The 19,476-nt window shown below is 45.3% G+C and overlaps 1 protein-coding gene across 1 annotated transcript; it reads right to left on the bottom strand.

Annotated features, from left to right (window-relative positions):
- Positions 1-14,759: 14,759 nt before the first annotated feature.
- On the bottom strand, positions 14,760-17,138 carry LOC124673244 (protein ETHYLENE-INSENSITIVE 3-like 2). Its single transcript, XM_047209363.1, has 2 exons — positions 17,038-17,138; positions 14,760-16,826 (listed from the first exon to the last, which is right to left on the bottom strand). Exon 2 carries the CDS (start codon positions 16,739-16,741, stop codon positions 14,942-14,944), a length of 1,800 nt encoding a protein of 599 aa, XP_047065319.1. The 5' UTR covers positions 16,742-16,826; positions 17,038-17,138; the 3' UTR covers positions 14,760-14,941.
- Between the last annotated feature and the right edge of the window lie 2,338 nt (positions 17,139-19,476).

Below are 19,476 nucleotides of genomic sequence, written 5' to 3'. Positions count from 1 at the left end.
TGCCCTCTCTATTTGTCAATTGCCCGACTCGTAATTTGTTCACCCAACATGCTATTTATCTTATGGGAGAGACACCTCTAGTGAACTGTGGACCCGGTCCTATTCTTTTACATTGAATACAATCTGCTGCAATACTTGTTCTACCGTTTTCTGCAAACAATCATCATCCACACTATACATCTAATCCTTTGTTACAGACAAGCCGGTGAGATTGACAACCTCACTCGTTTCGTTGGGGCAAAGTACTTTGGTTGTGTTGTGCAGGTTCCACGTTGGCGCCGGAATCCTCGGTGTTGCGCCGCACTACATCTCGCCGCCATCAACCTTCAACGTGCTTCTTGGCTCCTCATCGGTTCGATAAACCTTGGTTTCTTACCGAGGGAAACTTGCCTGCTGTACGCATCACACCTTCCACTTGGGGTTCCCAACGGACGCGTGCTGTACGCGTATCAAGCTAAATTTCTGGCGCCGTTGCCGGGGAACTGAAGAAAAGTTACACCACAAGAGATCTCTAACTCCCACGTCAACTTTGCGCCAGCATGGCCCCACTTCGTTTCCTCTCCGGTCTTCTGGAAGCTTCGTGGAAAAATAGGACCCTGGGCGTTGATTTCGTCCAATTCCGAGAATATTTCCTTACTAGGATTTCTGAAACCAAAAACAGCAGAAAACAGCAACTGGCTCTTCGGCATCTCGTCAATAGGTTAGTGTCGGAAAATGCATAATAATGACATATAATGTGTATAAAACATGTGAGTATCATCAATAAAGTAGCATGGAACATAAGAAATTATAGATACGTTTGGGACGTATCAAGCATCCCCAAGCTTAGTTCCTGCTCACCCTCGAGTAGGTAAACGATAACAAAGATAATTTCTGAAGTGACATGCTATCATAATCTTGATCATACTATTGTAAGGCATATGAGATGAATGCAGCGATTCGAAGCAATGATGAAGATAATGGGTAAACAAATGAATCATATAGCAAAGACTTTTCATGAATAATACTTTCAAGGCAAGCATCAATAAGACTTGCATAAGAGTTACTCATAAAGCAATAAATTCAAAGTAAAGGCATTGAAGCAACACAAAGGAAGATTAAGTTTCAGCGGTTGCTTTCAACTTCAACATATATATCTCATGGATAATTGTCAACACAAAGTAATATAACAAGTGCAATAGGTAAACATGTAAGAATCAATGCACACAGTTGGTACAAGCGTTTGCTTCTGGGATAGAAAGAATAGGCAAACTGACTCAACAGTAAGTAGAAGATAGGCCCTTCGCAGAGGGAAGCATTGATTACTATTTTTGTGCTAGAGCTTTTTATTTTGAAAACAAGAAACAATTTTGTCAACGGTAGTAATAAAGCATATGTGTTATGTATAAGATATCTTATAAGTTGCAAGCCTCATGCATAGTATACCAATAGTGCTCGCACCTTGTCCTAATTAGCTTGGATTAACACGAATTATCATTGCATAGCATATGTTTCAACCAAGTGTCACAAAGGGGTACCTCTATGCCGCTTTGTACAAAGGTCTAAGGAGAAAGCTCGCATTGGATTTCTCGCTTTTGATTATTCTCAACTTAGACATCCATACCGGGACAACATAGACAATGAGATAATGGACTCCTCTTTAATGCATAAGCATTCAACAACAGTTAATATTCTCATAAGAGATTGAGGATTAATTGTCCACACTGAAACTTCCACCATGAATCATGGCTTTAGTTAGCGGCCCAATGTTCTTCTCTAACAGTATGCATACTCAAACCATTTGATCATGAAAATCGCCCTTACTTCAGACAAGACGAACATGCATAGCAACTCACATGATATTCAACAAAGGTAAAAGTTGATGGCGTCCCCAGAAAACATGGTTACCGCTCAACAAGCAACTTATTAAGAAATAAGACACATAAGTACATATTCTTCACCACAATAGTTTTTAAGGCTATTTGTCCCATGAGCTATATATTGCAAAGGCAAAGAATAAAAGTTTTAAAGGTAGCACTCAAGTAATTTACTTTGGAATGGCGGAGAAATACCATGTGGTAGGTAGGTATGGTGGACACAAATGGCATAGTTATTGGCTCAAGGATTTGGATGCACAAGAAGAATTCCTCTCAGTACAAGGCTAGGCTAGCAAGGTTGTTTGAAGCAAACTCAAGTATAAAAGGTGCAGCAAAGCTCACATATGAACATATTGTAACTATTATAAGACTTTACATTGTCCCCTTGTGGTTCAAACACCTCAACCAGAAAATATCTAGACTCTAGAGATCAATCATGCAAACCAAATTTTAACAAGCTCTATGTAGTTATTCATTAATGAGTACAAGGTACATGATGCAAGAGCTTAAACAAGATCTATATGAGCTCAACAATTGCCAAGTATCACATTATTCAAGACATTAAACCATTTACCACATGCAGCATTTTCCGTTTCCAACCATATAACAATGAATGAAATAGTCCAACTTTCGCAATGAACATTAAAGATGAAGCTAAGAACATATGTGTTCATACGAAACAGCGGAGCGTGTCTCTCTCCCACACAAAGAATGCTAGGATCCGATTTTATTCAAACAAAAACAAAAATAAAAACAAATAGACGCTCCAAGTAAAGCACATAAGATGTGACGGAATAAAAATATAGTTTCACTAGAGGAACCTGATAAGTTGTCGATGAAGAAGGGATGCCTTGGGCATCCCCAAGCTTAGACGCTTGAGTCTTCTTAAAATATGCAGGGATGAACCACGGGGGCATCCCCAAGCTTTGACTTTTCACTCTTCTTGATCATATTGTATCATCCTCCTCTCTTGACCCTTGAAAACTTCCTCCACACCAAACTCGAAACAAACTCATTAGAGGGTCAGTGCATAATTCATATATTCAGAGGTGACATAATCATTCTTAACACTTCTGGACATTGCACAAAGCTACTGAAAGTTAATGGAACAAAGAAATCCATCAAACATAGAAAAACAGGCAATACGAAATAAAAGGCAGAATCTGTCAAAACAGAACAGTCCGTAAAGACGGATTTTATTGAGGCACCAGACTTGCTAAAATGAAAATTCCCAAATTGAATGAAAGTTGCGTACATATCTGAGGATCACGCACGTAAATTGACAGATTTTTCTGAGTTACCTACAGAGAGGCAGGTCGACATTCGTGACAGCAAGAAATCTGTTTCTGCGCAGCAATCCAAATCTAGTATTGGCTTTACTATCAAAGACTTTACTTGGCACAACAATGCATTAAAATAAAGATGAGGAGAGGTTTCTACAGTAGTAAACAACTTCCAAGACTCAAATATAAAATAAAGTGCAGAAGTAAAATAATGGGTTGTCTCCCATAAGCGCTTTTCTTTAACGCCTTTCAGCTAGGCGCAGAAAGTGTGTATCAAGTAACATCAAGAGATGAAGCATCAACATCATAAGTTGTTCTAATAATAGAATCATAAGGTAACTTCATTCTCTTTCTAGGGAAGTGTTCCATACCTTTCTTGAGAGGAAATTGATATTTAATGTTACCTTCCTTCATATCAATGGTGGCACCAAGAGTTCGAAGAAAAGGTCTTCCCAATATAATGGGGCAAGATGCATTGCATTCAATATCCAAGACAACAAAATCAACTGAGACAAGGTTATTGTTAACCATAATACGAACATTATCAATCCTCCCTAAATGTTTCTTTATAGCATTATCAACAAGATTAACATCCAAATAACAATTCTTTAATGGTGGCAAGTCAAGCATATCATAAATTTTCTTAGGCATAACAGAAATACTTGCACCAAGATCACATAAAGCATTACAATCAAAATCATTGACCCTCATCTTAATGATGGGCTCCCAACCATCTTCTAACTTCCTAGGAATAGAGGTTTCAAGTTTTAGTTTCTCTTCTCTAGCTTTTATGAGAGCATTTGTAATATGTTTTGTAAAGGCCAAATTTATAGCACTAGCATTGGGACTTTTAGCAAGCTTTTGTAAGAACTTTATAACTTCAGAGATGTGACAATCATCAAAGTCTAAACCATTATGATCTACAGCAATGGGATCATTGTCCCCAATATTTTGAAAAATTTCAGACAGCTTTATCAATTTCAGCAGTTTTAGCAGTTTCAGACAATTTTGCACGCTTTGAACTAGGAGTAGTAACATTGCCAACACCAATTATTTTACCATTGATAGTAGGAGGTGTAGCAATATGTGAATCATTAACATTACTAGTGGTGGTAATAGTCCAAACTTTAGCTACATTATTCTTTTTAGCAAGTTTTTCATTTTCTTCTCTTTCCCACCTAGCATGCAATTCAGCCATCAATCTAATATTCTCATTAATTCGAACTTGGATGGCATTTGCTGTAGTGACAATCTTATTATCAATATCCTTATTAGGCATAACTTTCAATTTTAAAAGATCAACATCGGAGGCAAGACTATCAACCTTAGAAGCAAGAATATCAATTTTATCAAGCTTTTCCTCAACAGATTTGTTAAAAGCAGTTTGTGTACTAATAAATTCTTTAAGCATGGCTTCAAGACCAGGGGGTACACTCCTATTATTGTTGTAAGAATTCCCATAAGAATTACCATAACTATTACCATTAGCGAGCGAGTATATGGCCTATAGTTGTTACCAGAATTATTCCTATAAGCATTGTTGTTGAAATTATTATTTTTAATGAAGTTCACATCAACATGTTCTTCTTGGGCAACCAATGAAGCTAAAGGAACATTATTAGGATCAACATTAGATCTACCATTCACAAGCATAGACATAATGGCATCAATCTTATCACTCAAGGAAGAGGTTTCTTCAACAGAATTTACCTTCTTACCTTGTGGAGCTCTTTCCGTGTGCCATTCAGAGTAATTTGTCATCATATCATCAAGAAGCTTTGTTGCCACCCCCAAAGTGATGGACATAAAGGTACCTCCAGCATAAAAGGTTCCGCGAAGAAAAATTCAATCATGCATAAAAGGTTTGGATGATCATCCAAGTAGTCAGTCCATGGGTTGGGCAATTCTTTACCAAAGATTTCATTCTCTCCCATGCTTGAGCAACATGTTCATTATCTAATTGCTTGAAATTCATTATGCTACTTCTCAAAGATATAATTTTAGCGGGAGGATAATATCTACCAATAAAAGTATCCTTACATTTAGTCCAAGAATCAATACTATTTCTAGGCAGAGATAGCAACCAATCTTTAGCTCTTCCTCTTAAGGAGAAAGGAAACAATTTTAATTTTATAATGTCACCATCTACATCCTTATACTTTTGCATTTCACATAGTTCAACAAAATTATTAAGATGGGTAGCAACATCATCAGAACTAACACCAGAAAATTGCTCTCTCATAACAAGATTCAAGTAAAGCGGGTTTAATTTCAAAGAATTCTGCTGTAGTAGCAGGTGGAGCAATAGGTGTGCATAGGAAATCATTATTATTTGTGCTAGTGAAGTCACACAACTTAGTATTCTCAACAGTACCCATTTTAGCAGTAGTAAATAAAGCAAACTAAATAAAGTAAATGCAAGTAACTAATTTTTTTGTGTTTTTGATATGGAGAACAAGACAGTAAATAAAGTAAATGCAAGCAACTAATTTTTTTGTGTTTTGATATAATGCAGCAAACAAAACAGTAAATAAAGTAAAGTAAAGCAAGACAAAAACAAAGTAAAGAGATTGGATGTGGAGACTCCCCTTGCAGCGTGTCTTGATCTCCCCGGCAACGGCGCCAGAAATTTGCTTGATGCGTGTAGTTGACACATCCGTTGGGAACCCCAAGAGGAAGGTGTGATGCGCACGATAGCAAGTTTCCCTCGATAAGAAACCAAGGTTTAATCGAACCAGTAGGGAGTCAAGAAGCACGTTGAAGGTTGATGGTGGCGGAGTGTAGTGCGGCGCAACACCGGGGATTCCGACGCCAACGTGGAACCCGCACAACACAATCACGGAACTTTGCCCCAATGTAACAGTGAGGTTGTCAATCTCACCGGCTTGCTCGTAAACAAAGGATTAGATGTATAGTGTGGATGATGATGATTGTTTGCGAATAACGAGTAAAGAACAATTGCGATAGATTGTATTTCGGATGTAAAGAATAGGACCGGGGTCCACAGTTCACTAGTGGTGTCTCTCCCATAAGATAGCGGATGTTGGGTGAACAAATTACAGTTGGGCAATTGACAAATAAAGAAGGCATAACAATGCACATACATATATCATGATGAGTACTATGAGATTTAATCGGGGCATTACGACAAAGTACATAGACCGCTATCCAACATGCATCTATGCCTAAAAAGTCCACCTTCGAGGTTATCATCCGAACCCCCTCCAGTATTAAGTTGTAAACAACGAGACAATTGCATTAAGTATGGTGCGTAATGTAATCAACACAAATATCCTTAGACAAAGCATCGATGTTTTATCCCTAGTAGCAACAGAGACATCCACAACCTTAGAACTTTCATCATCTGTTCAGATTTAATGGAGGCATGAACCCACTATCAAGCATAAATACTCCCTCTTGGAGTCACAAGTATCAACTTGGCCAGAGCCTCTACTAGCAACGGAGAGCATGCAAGAACATAAATAACATATATGATAGATTGATAATCAACTTGACATAGTATTCAATATTCATCGGATCCCAACAAACACAACATGAAGGATTACAAATAGATGATCTTGATCATGATAGGCAGCTCACAAGATCTAACATGATAGCACAATGAGGAGAAGACAACCATCTAGCTACTGCTATGGACCCATAGTCCAGGGGTGGACTACTCACACATCGATCCGGAGGCGATCATGGCGATGAAGAGACCTTCGGGAGATGATTCCCCTCTCCGGCAGGGAGCCGGAGGCGATCTCTCGAATCCCCGAGATGGGATTGGCGGCGGCGGCGTCTCCGGAAGGTTTTCCGTATCGTGGCTCTCGCATGCGGGGTTTTCGCAACGAAGACTTTAAGTAGGCGGAAGGGCAGGTCAGGGGGCCACACGAGGGCCCCACACAACAGGCCGGCGCGGCCAAGGCCCAGGCCGCGCCGCCTTGTTGTGTCGTCGCCTTGTGGCCCCACTTCGTTTCCTCTCCGGTCTTGCGAAGCTTCGTGGAAAAATAGGACCCCGGGCGTTGATTTCGTCCAATTCGAGAATATTTCCTTACTAGGATTTCTGAAACCAAAAACAGCAGAAAACAACAACTGGCTCTTCGGCATCTCGTCAATAGGTTAGTGCCGGAAAATGCATAATAATGACATATAATGTGTATAAAACATGTGAGTATCATCAATAAAGTAGCATGGAACATAAGAAATTATAGATACGTTTGGGACGTATCATGCACCCATACTTTTATTTCGGCTGTTTGGTTATGGAGGGAGCACCACGAAAGTTCTTTCTTGCCATATGGAAACATCGCTCCAAGGCGAAGTTATAGGCGGAGAATACCATGAAGGCAGGATTGGAGGATTAGCAAAGGAGGTTCAAGTTTTTTGTGATGTTGAGGGACTTGCTTGGTATTGTGAGTCTCGCAGCACTAGTATGCAAGTGGGGCGGCAATACAAGTGAAGTTCAGAGTCTTACCTTTGAAGATGAAAATCCAAGGTCTGGCCTTAATTGGTTGTTGTTGGAGGCATTGTTTTGAGAGCGTGGACTATCTTCAGGGTGAAAACCTAACATCTTTTGATCAGGCGACGACAATGCTTCTTCAGTGTTACCATCTTGGAGGTGTCGCTTTTGGAGAGTCTGGAGTTCAGATGTTGTCTTGGCGGTGGATGTACTGTTGCGGCTAGGGCTAGAATACCGTAGCCGAACTTTTCTTTTTGTGTAATTCTTTTTTCTTTTTTGGTTGTGTGCATCTGTAATGCTATTAGGGTATTGCGTTGTTGCAGAGGTTGAGTATATTTGGTATCTTCTTGATATTAATATATACTTCTTATCGAATAAAACTTAACGTCCACATTCCTCCAATTACATACAACGTTGATTTCCCACAATTTCTTGGTGGCAAATATTATGTGGTCGACAACACTTAACATAATTGAAGAAGGCCACCATACACATATTGAAAAAGAAGACATACACAAATCTTTATTTAATTTTATAATATTGATAGGATTTCTCCATCTCCATATGAATAAATGGAACCACTCACATATGGGGTGAATAACATTATCATGATTATATGAATGGAGTGCGAGGGATTGAATGAATAAAATTGCAAATCCATCATATGGTTCTGGATTACAATAAGATGGATGAAGATGGTGAAGGTGCTGCTGATGAAGATCAATGCCAAAGCCTCCAAGATCCAAGCTGCGATGACGGTGGATTCCTTCCTCGAGTTCCCCCTCCAGACCCAACACAAGCTGATTCATGTTCCAAGTTTCACAAAATCCTTTGAGCCGCAATACATGTTCCAGAAATCCCCACTGAACTTTGTCATGTGCCTTCTCGAAATCGAATTTCAGAATAATGCCCTTCGCATTAGTTCTGTGTCCATGGATTACTTCTTCCAGAGCAACTACGTACCCGCTCGTAGATGTTCCGACCCAGGATAAACGCAGTTTGAGCTGTTCTCACAGGTCACCGTCACACATAACTGAACCTGAAGAAGGGAGCGACTGCTAGAGTAGCACTGCCATCGCCGGCCTGCCTAACCCAAACACGGGCACATGCACGTTCCGCGCGCTGCGTGTCCGCTCGGAGATATTGATTCCTCGTCGAATCATCAACTGAGGTACGCAGAGTGAGCCATGTAAAAAGATATCGGGTCATTAATTTGCCTCTCCGGCTAGTACAAGTGTGAGAGCAGCCGGCCGGGCGTCTCGTCTCACGTTCAACTCCGTCAGAGATATCTGAAACTTGCCCGATCAGCGTCGGTCATGGAGGCAGCAGCGGACGAGGGCCGCTCTGATCTAAAGCACGCGGCTTGTTTGACCTTGGTGGTCGTCGGGCTGATCGTCTTGTCCACCATTGTGGGGCTCAAAGTCTGGGAGTTCGTGGAAGAGAACCACGACGATCAAGCTCCCGACGTCACGGTCAACGTGGCCGCGCCGGCTCCGCAGCTGAGAGGGGACACCGCCATGGCAGGTCGGTAACTGGACATCCCACTGCTTAATAGCTCTGCCTATATATCTCGTGGGCTCGTGGATCATGCTTTTTTTTTTTTGCTTCTCCTTCGTTTTTGCGTGTTGGCAGTTGGACCCGGTGGCTCCGGCGGCGCCGGCGCGGTGGAAGAGGCGAAGGGGTTCTACGCCGGCCGGCCCCTGTTCAAGGTTCCGCCGAGCAGCCCCTGCCGCGCCAAGGCCGGGCGCTGCTGACAATGTTTATCAGCTACGGGGCTGAGCTTATCGCCAGCAGACAGCAGCAGTTACCAGAAGAACACTCGCCAGTGTCCGAGTAAATAATCTGCTACTGTATCGGAATGTTTTCAGAGGAACATAACATATGGGCCGAATTCTCTTGAGAGGCCAGGCTATGCTAGGTCGGATTTCCATCTCGTCTATCCCCCAAGTTGTCCTTATGGCATGCGTGAATGGACCAGTCTAATGGGCCTGCCCTGTCTACCGTTTTTTTTTAATAGTGTCTGCTTCCAAATCGAATTTGAGGATATGCTCCATCCATTTCATAACCACCAAAATAATTTTGGAACGGATAAATTATGAAATACCTACAAAAAAGTTAAAATTGTTCTTAAATTTTGTGCATATAGTCAATTTAATTTTTCCACCGTGTCATGAAAATGTTCAATCAGCACCAAAGGTTCTCACCCCAAATTAAATCGTGTAGTTTTTCTAAAAATGGCGGGTAGTCTCAACACTCGCTTAGAGCATCTCCACCGGTGCGTCATAAATAAGCGTCGGTAAGTGCGCTATCAACGTTCTATTAGGGCCGTCGGCACCGGGCTCCCTAATTTGGGCAGAGGATACACACACCGGTGACCTAACGTCGGATTTCGTTCGAGATTATACTAAGTTTGCAACAACAAATGCTGCCCCGGCGCATCCTCTGGATCGTTGGTGCCGCGGCAGCCACCTGCAACTTCGGCTCCAGTACCCACCATGTCTTCTCGGGCTGCGGTGGTTGGGATGGGAGGACCAACGGGAGGATTGGTGCTTCCTCCTTCACCACCAACTCCTTCTTAGGGCGGACGGGCGCTTGTGCCGAGGAAGATAACCTTGCCCTGTCCCGGATGACGATCCCTTTGCTCCGTCTCGGCCTAGGGTAGGGCGTCGATCGCCGCCGGCCGTCGGAGATTGAGCCAGAGTGTGACGAGCCCGAATGCGCCGCAGGAGTGGTGGATAGGCCCGCCGGGTAGCACACCGACTGGCGAGGTGGCTCACTAGGCTGCCGCGGAGTTGAGGTTCTGTGTGGCATGTCTTTACCGATGCCGGTTCCGCTGCCGCCGGCCTCATGTTTGTGCGCCAAGGCGATGGAGAGGAGATTGCTGCGTGGTTAGGGTTTGACAGAGGGAAATGGACAGAGACGGGAGGAAGGTGCGAGTTATAGTGGGCGACTGAGCGCATTGATGAGCGGGAACCATCGCATCAGAGCCTCGAGAACCGTCACGTCCATTGAAGACGACGATCGGCCTTCTCTACGCGGGCAGTTAATCCGTGGCAAGCGTTTCCTCTCGCTGCCACGACGGCCCCACACACCTAATTGTAGGTAGCGCGAGGTGCCGGTGAGTCTGTTCAGCTCGACACCCCGCGCAAAGGTTCCGGCACATGGTTGCTGGTGATTGTATTGAGGTTCCTATGAGACAAGGGAACGAAGCGGCTTTCTCTATCTTTCTCAATAAGAATGGCTACCACCTCCTGCTGGATCTACTTCTGGTATCCGTACTCCTGCGACTTGGGAAAGAGACCAGCGCACTTGACCACAGCGATCGATCCGATAAACTAAAGCATCCTGGCCTCTGGCCAACCATTGAGAATGGAACAAATTGATATATAAAAAAGAATAGCAAGGCGCGCAGCGATGGATAAGAGATAAGAAGCAAAGAAGGATATCTATCAGGCAACTCACTATTGAACGGAGAGAAAAGTAGTCCGTGACGTACAAGTAAAGCTCTTGCCCATATAATGTCATCGTTTACTGCAGGGATTCCCTAAATTCTATTCGTAGGGAGCCCTAAGCATGATATTTGCTAGGGCACCTCATTCTCTGTTTAAGCACATTCGTACAGGTAGATCAGCAATGCAGGATAGGCGGGTAGGTAAGCTTTACATTCACTATGCTGTAACTCCCCTAGTTCCTTATTTTCACTATGTCCATATGTACCAATTCACTCTTTGTTGATCTCCTACACATGATGGCTTTTCCTACCTCACAAGACAGAATACCAAACTTACTGAAAGGAGAGGAAGGCAGGGGTATTAAAAGTTCCGGTGGAGATGCACCTACGTGCGTCTCATGATCACTGGCTCGCCGGTCACGGCGGCATGCCGCCGCTTCGACAGTGCCATGGTATGTCGAGCTAGGAAAACCGGCAGAGCCAATCAACCAACGAACACCAGAACACATAGTACAACAGTGATTGCACTGTGACCCGATGGAGTTGATCATCCCCGATAGCGAGAGGCCGAGGCCGAGACCCTTGCGGCCTTGTCGCCAATCGCAGGCAGGCGACGTGCGATTCCCTGGAGTCGACGGACCACCACGCTGCACTGCAGTACCGCGGCCACCACCAAACAGCGGATCGAAACACTACGCAACAGCACCATGCCGCGTCGATCGGCCGCCGCTGCTTTCAGCCGGCAGCCCGCCGCTCCTCTCTGACCACTGACAGGCCATCCGGCCATCGTCCTTGCCCACGTGGCCTCCTATTTATGAAATTTGTCAGGCTTCAGACGGAGCTTTCAGTGATACTAGCGCTCTCCATTACTCGCTTGAGTAAATTACCTAGTATTGAGTTACGGTCATGTCCTCGCAAGGCGCCGAGCTTCTGAAGATTTGGCTAGTCTGAACATTTGCCGATGAACAGTTTGTTGCAGATATGGAGCGAATTTCGCATCATGGTCAAAGATTTCAGATAGGCAACCAGAGTATGTACCCCACCCCCCATGCATGTTTCAAGGACATTTTCTCTGCACTTATAAGACACAAAATCATCTGAATCTTTGGCTAGTCTGAGCATTTGCTGATGAACAGTTCTTGCAGAAATGGGATCGAACATCGCATTATGGTCAAAGATTTCAGAAAGGCAACAACCAAAGTAAGTATATACCCCCATGTTTCTCTGTAAGTACTGAAAGCGTGACTAGCCCACCTAATTAAGTTCTTCGTGACGCTTTCTGGTTAACATTGACCGGAAGGAGAAGTGTCGGGAGAATAGAATATCTTGACTGGCCAATGGTTCTTCACAGAAATTCAACGGTGCTTCTTCCTTCTGCACGTCGCGAGAATCTTCGTAAACAAGCGTGTGTACTTCAGTTCTGAGTAGTAGTACTAGTAAACAACTGATAAGAGAATTAAGGAGTGCTTTATTTTAAAAGGCGGATTAGGTAGATCTCGAGGAGGATTCGGAGCCAACAGGGCCATGATTTGGTGGCCTAAGTATGCGTAGAACCGACTCAAATGTTAATGGAGGTATCTTAGAGCATTCCAGCTACGTCCCCCAAACCACATCAGGTTAAAGAGCTGAATCCGTTGTTTGGGAACGCCGCATTTTCGTGCTAAGCTTGGGGGCGTCCCTCTCAAGTCTCAGGCTGGCCATAGTGCTAGTAGGTAGTATCATGCATACTAGGCCCACAAAAATGATGATGTGGCATGCAATTAAGGATGAGAGATAGGATTAGAATAACATAGGTGGATACCGTATCATAGCGCACTTTACAAGAAAAATAAATGTCAAATTAATCTTGTACATAGATTTACATTGGGATTCTAGAAAACAATAAATTTAGAAGTTTATGATACTACTCTATAATACCACACACTATAGAGATAATATCATACACAAGTATCATATACATGATACTAGTATATGATACTATGCACTATGACCAGCCTCAAGCCACGTTCCCTAAACATGACCTCCAGATAATTTTTGATTTAAAATTAACTCTTTATTTATAATTTTGGAGATGATTCGTTGTTTTTACATGAAAAGCATTAAAACGACCGAAAAAACATAAACCTTGGAAAACTAGAGGTCGGCCCTACTATTCTTCGTTGTCCTCACTCGAGTCGCCGTGGTAGTAAATATGGCAAGACTCTTTGTCAAACATCTTGACGCTCATCTCGCCGTCGCCTTTGTAGAAGAAGTTCACCAAGCAGCTGGCCTCACGCCATGGTCCCGGCGAACTTCTTCCAGCCGGTGTAGAGGTATATCTTGCCTTCCGCGTCGAATATTACCTCCACGGTCCACCGGCAGAAGTCGCAGCCCACTTCCCGGCTCCCGACCGACGAGAAATTCGGCGAACGCGAACATGAGCTTCTTCTTGCCGAAAGGGTCGTTGTTGGGAAGACGACGAACTCGAAGTACCTGTTGCAGGGGCAGTATTCTTCCTCAGGCGATGGCGAGCGCAACTGCCACAACCGTGTCCAGTTCAACCCGCCATGGAGCGCATGTGGAGAAAGTTGAGTTGCGGCGACTAGGGTTGTGGATGTGTGGTGCTAGGGTTTCTGTGTGAGGGACGATGAGCGAGCACCCTATTTTATACACCGGAGGCATGCGAGGAGGCGGTGACGCGCATTAACATCAGCACGCATAAGGCGCGACGAGACGTCTCGTTGCGCGTCTAAGGAAAGTGCAATGTTGATGTGCGGAAATTAAATTGCGTTGGCTAGAGGTGGGCGATGCGGGTTTTCTTCTATCCAGCTTCGCCGCAACAACCCTTGTATAGCGGGGACGGGCTCGGGTGGCGGACACTCTATTAAGCCGCGCCGGATAAAAAAAGCTTCGAACACACGGCTGACAAATGACAAAGTTTAACATCTGATGGCCCCAAATCACTTTGTGTGACGGGTTGGATGGCGGACATGCTCTCAAATTCTCAAATTCATGGTTCCTCGGTCTGACAGTTTATGTTTATGTTGTGTGTGAAAGGGTTTCAGTCTGACAGTGTCTGTTTATGTTGTCTGTAAAAGGTCATTTCCAACTCTAACGGGGCATGTTTGAATCCCGGTAAAATTTCCAGATCTATGCGAAAGTTCACTGTAAATTTGGGCCCGTTTGAATCACTGTAAAACTGAAACCGCTTGCAGTGAAATGCCTCGAAATTTCCCCAAACATCACCTCCCTTAATTTGTACGTGTTGATCCCGTCAAAATGGGCAGCATCTACGAACGTGCGTGCGCGTGTGCCCCATCTTCCGGCGCTGCTCAGTGCTCCGGCTGGCCTCCGCGTCGGGTAACCAGTCCTTGTCACGGCTGAATCTCATTCATGGTGCTTCCCGGCGAGCATGTGAGATGACGGATGGGTCGCCACCTACGCACCATCAATTGAACAGTGAAGCAGAAAGGGAAAGGGAGCCTAGCTCATGGTGCCCATGAAAGGGCAAGCTTTGCTTTTCTAGATCAGCAAAAGGAACCTTCCACGAGGGTCGAGGGAGAAAAAAGTGCAACAAAGTTACTCTCGGAAAATAGGAGCAACAAAGTTTAGTCTTTTGGTCTATACTAAGTTGTTAAGCATCTTTGCAGCTAAAACGGTGGATGAATGAACGCATGAATCCCACAATTTTTTTAGCAAAAACGGTTCAGTTCCGGTGTGATCGTTCATCTGAAAATTCCAGTAAGATTTGTGAAAAATTCCAGTGTTCTGAACATGGCCTAGAATCAACCAGTCCTTGCAGGCTACAACTTACAAGAAACCATGGACTGATCGAGATTGAAAAACCTTATGAATTCTAGTAATGGCCTAGAGCTACAAGCTAATGAATGGCGGTTCCTTAATTGTTGTTTCAGTAGAACCAGTTTGGTCCAACGTGCTTCTGCGGCGGTTGCTGCATGGCGCCGGCGTAATTCACCGTTGACGCGTCGAAACCTGAACTGAACCTCCCGAGCTCCGGCGCCCCCATGCCGAACGGCGCGTCGTCGCGGACGAAGAACGCCGCACTCTGCTGCTGCTGCATCATGCTGTTCCCGCCACCGAGCGATATTGGCGCCAGAAGGTCTCTGCCGCCGATCTGCATGCTTGGAGCGGCCGCATCGTTGCTCCCGCTCCTGTGCGCGGCCACGCCGGTCTCGTACATGCTCATCAGCCCAGCGAGGCATCTCTGGTCATCGACGGGAAGGCCGAAGTCGAAGCCGCCTAGCTGCTGCTGGCTCCGCGGGCTGTAGGGTGCCGCCGGGAAGAAGGCCGGTGGCGGCTTGTTCTCGACGGCGGCGGGGCTGTTGTACCTGCAGGCGTACTGGTGGTCGTTGCGCGCGTTGCGGTCGAGGAAGCCGAGCGCGGGATCGCCGTGCGGGCACTGCGCGTTGTTGCAAGTGTACACGCGGGTGTTTCCACTATTCAGCATCTGCTCCGGCTCGGCGGCGGGCGACGGTGCGCTCCGCTTCTGGGTGTGGGTGAAGTCGAAGTCGATGGCTTCTTCCTTCATCATCGCCGCCGGCATGAACAAGAACTCGTTGCTCATGTCAGCATCCATGGTTAAGTCGACGAACGCGGCTGCCTCGAAGGGTGGCTTGGTCTGGTTGGCGGTCTCCTCGCCGTACACTGCGTCGACGTCGTACTCGCCGGAGCTAGCGTCGAACGAGAGTGCCCTTCCGGCGGCAGAGGGCGGTGGAAGGCACGCGCCGGGGTGCAGCTCCTCCTCCCTCTTGAGGACGGCGAGCCAGGTGACGATCTCCCTGGCGGTCATCTTGTCCTGCAGGCACTTGGACTGGCGCACGAGGCGGCGGACCTTGTCGACGTCGGGCGACATGTGCTTGATGACGGCGGTGAGCACGGCGACCTTCCACGCCTTCTTGAGGTCGTGCGGCTTCTTGTACGGCGGCGGGCCCAGCTCGTCCGGCACGCCGGCCTCGGGCCACCACGCCTCGGACGGCCCCCGCGGCCACCACGGCGGCGCCACGCCCTTCTCGAGCGGGTACCGGCGCTGCGGCGGGTTGCAGTGCTGCATGAGCGACGAGAGCAGGGACCCCAGCGTGGTGTCCTGCAGCTCGTGCAGGGACCGCGGGCCGGCCGCCGGGTCGTTCCCGCCACCCTCGCCCGCATCCCCCGGCCCGGCGTTGTCGGCCTGGTACTTGGCGATGGCGGCGGGGGCGTTGCGGTCGAAGCGGACCTTCTCCTTCCACCAGGCGCGCAGGTTGTCGGAGGCGCCGCCGACCGGCTTGCCGTTCTCGGGCACGATGCCGTACACGAAGCCCTGCGCGCTGCAGGCCTCCATCATCTTGAGCATGTACTTGAGGATCCCGTCCTGCGCGCGCGACATCTTCTTGCGCCGCGCCTGCTGGTCCTGCTGCGACGCCGCCCGACGCCGCGTCGCCGCTCCCGCGCCGCCGGGGCTCTGCTGCCGCTGCTGCAGCTCCTTGAGGCGCTTGAGCCTCATCCGGTCGCGCCACATGCGGCGCTCCAGCTCCTCGATGCCGTCCACGTCGTCGTCGTCGCTCTCGTCTTCTTCAGGGAAGCTCTCGTGCACCCGCTGCGCCGGCGCCGGCGGCTGATTCATGAAGTCGCTTTCCCCCACGAAGCAGCCGCCTCCAAAGTCCGCCGCGAACGCCATGCGCGGATCCATCATGGTCACCCCTCCTCCCATCATGTCCAAGCACACCCGACCGGAAGCGATCAAGAAACTGTGGCTCTGCTCAGCAAGACAAGCAGGGGTGAAGCCTATATAGCCACCTGCACAAGTTAAGCAGGGTAAGGCAAGTATAGCTAGACTCAAGTGGCAAGAACATGCGCGCATGTGAGAGCCATAAGAAATGGATCAGAAACAGACAATCATCCGAGTTTGGGAGCCGCAGTAGATTTGACGAGCACAAGCGAGAAACAAGACACACCAGATTGGATTTATGCGAAGAGGGGAAGTGAGCATGAACATCCGTACCTCCTTATCTAGTATCTCTGCTGCTGATTTCTCTGCACTGGCGGCGAAGAGGAGTGGAGAGGAGAGGAGAGGAGGAAGCAAAGAAGAAGCGAAGTCTTGTTTGGGCGCGACAGGAGCTGGGGAAGCAGCGGCGAGTGACACGGCCCTTATATAATGGCCGGCATCTTGACCGACGACTTTGGTATGACCTGCAACTTGCATCAGTCGAGGTCTCCACGGTGTTGCACACGTTGGCAGATGGCACTCCTGTTGGTCCGTGCCTAGTGGTGGCGTATAAGCGTGAGCGTGCTGCCACTTCCGAGCTCATTCAAAGGACAAAAAAAAAATCATATACATATGAAAAGTACATAATTGAAATGTCATGAGTTCATGACTACTTGAATCCTATAAAAGATAAGGGACTATCTATTTCACATTTGGTTGTTTTTCTTTTCACCAACACTCGAAAAAAAAGACCAATAAGATTGTTTCCCTCCTTCTACCACTTATGTCATTTCCTTTATTAATTCCTAACGGGAATCTGTAGTTCTCTTCTTCCATGTCCTTATCTACATCTCCCGCGAGAAGTCCAGAGTCTTACCTCTCGCGTGAAAGCCTGCGGCCCGCATTAACCTGGTCGTGTCCAGCAATGTTCTTGTTGGAGGCATTGTTTTGAGAGTGGGGATTATCTTCAGGGAGAAATCCTAAGACCTTTGGTCGGGCGACGACGGCGCTGGTGAACTGTTTCTTTCTTGGAGGCGTCGCTTTTGGAGAGTCTGTACTTCAGGTGTTGTCACGGTTGTGGTTGTATTGCTGTTGCTAGGTCTAGAAGGCTGTAGCGGGACTTTTATTTTTTAGTTTTCTTTTCTCTTTTTTGGCTGTGTGCATCCGGACTGCCATTAGGGTGGGGCGTTGTTTGCAGAGGCTGGGTGTAACCCGATATCTTTTGATATTAATATATTCCCTTTATCGAAAAAACATCTCCCGCGAGAAAACACAAATATGTAGCACTATACCTGCAAATAACCAATACGAAAAGAAAAATTAGTCCTTACTCCCCTAGAAACTAACGTATTTACACTGGATTTACATGTGATTTACGAAAAAACTGATGTATTTAAAATTGTATCTTACGGGAAAACTCATGTTTTATAGTGGATTTACATGAGATTGACGAAAAAAACTCATGTACACAGTGCGGGAAAACTCATGATTTGTGGTTTTACAGTGGTTCATACAGTGGTATTTGTGAAAAAACCCATGTACTTTCATTTGTATTTACAGTAGAACTTACAGTGGTATTTTAGGGGGGGGGGGGGCATATTGATTTACATGAGATTTATGGGAAAAACTCATATATTTACGGTGGTATTTAAGAGAAAACTCATGTATTTACGTTAGAACTGATAGTGGAATTTAAAAAAAAATGATGTATTTACAGTGGTTTTATAGTGGTACATGCGGTGGTACTTATGGAGAAAAACTCATGTATTTTCATTTGTATTTACAGTAGCACTTACAGTGGTATTTACAAAAAAAAAACTGATGTATTTACAGTTGTATTTACGAATAAAACTCATGTACAATAGTAAAAAAATGAACATTTCTTTAAAAGCAGCGACTCATAATCAAAATGACTTCCCTATGGTTTGGAATGGTATTTGTGAAAAAACCCATGTATTTTCATTTGTATTTACAGTAGAACTTACAGTGGTATTTTAGGGGGGGGGGGGGCATATTGATTTACATGAGATTTATGGGAAAAACTCATATATTTACAGTGGTATTTAAGAGAAAACTCATGTATTTACGTTAGAACTGATAGTGGAATTTAAAAAAATGATGTATTTACAGTGGTTTTATAGTGGTACATGCGGTGGTACTTATGGAGAAAAACTCATGTATTTTCATTTGTATTTACAGTAGCACTTACAGTGGTATTTACAAAAAAAAATTGATGTATTTACAGTTGTATTTACGAATAAAACTCATGTACAATAGTAAAAAAATGAACATTTCTTTAAAAGCAGCGACTCATAATCAAAATGACTTCCCTATGGTTTGGAATTGCAAAATGAACATTTCATTAAAATTTGACAAAAAAAAGAGAAAAAGTTTGGAGACACGTCATGCAAAATCACTGAATCATCATTCATTAAGCAAAACTTCCGTACATGAATATGACAACATGAGAGGTTTCAGTTATGCGAGTCACGCATATTAAATTCTTGCAAAATGAACAACATGAAGAAAGTCTTTGTTCCTGTCCTAGTGCTACTGATCTGTGCTTGCTTAGCCTGAACAGAGAAGAACGGTCCAGCCCAAACCTCATGGCACCGAACGGAAAAGAAACTAGAGACTGACCGAACGCACAAAAATTTGATTGTTGCCGAATTGAAAAACAGTCGGTTGTTAAATAGCAAAAGTGAAAGATAAAGTGTGTTTAATCGTAGCAAACAAATTTTTCA

This window comes from Lolium rigidum, chromosome 7 (assembly GCF_022539505.1).
Source record: "Lolium rigidum isolate FL_2022 chromosome 7, APGP_CSIRO_Lrig_0.1, whole genome shotgun sequence".
In the NCBI taxonomy this organism is placed as follows: domain Eukaryota; kingdom Viridiplantae; phylum Streptophyta; class Magnoliopsida; order Poales; family Poaceae; genus Lolium; species Lolium rigidum.
The sequence above is the reverse complement of the archived record's forward strand: the minus strand, read 5'-3'. Positions and strand labels throughout refer to the sequence as shown.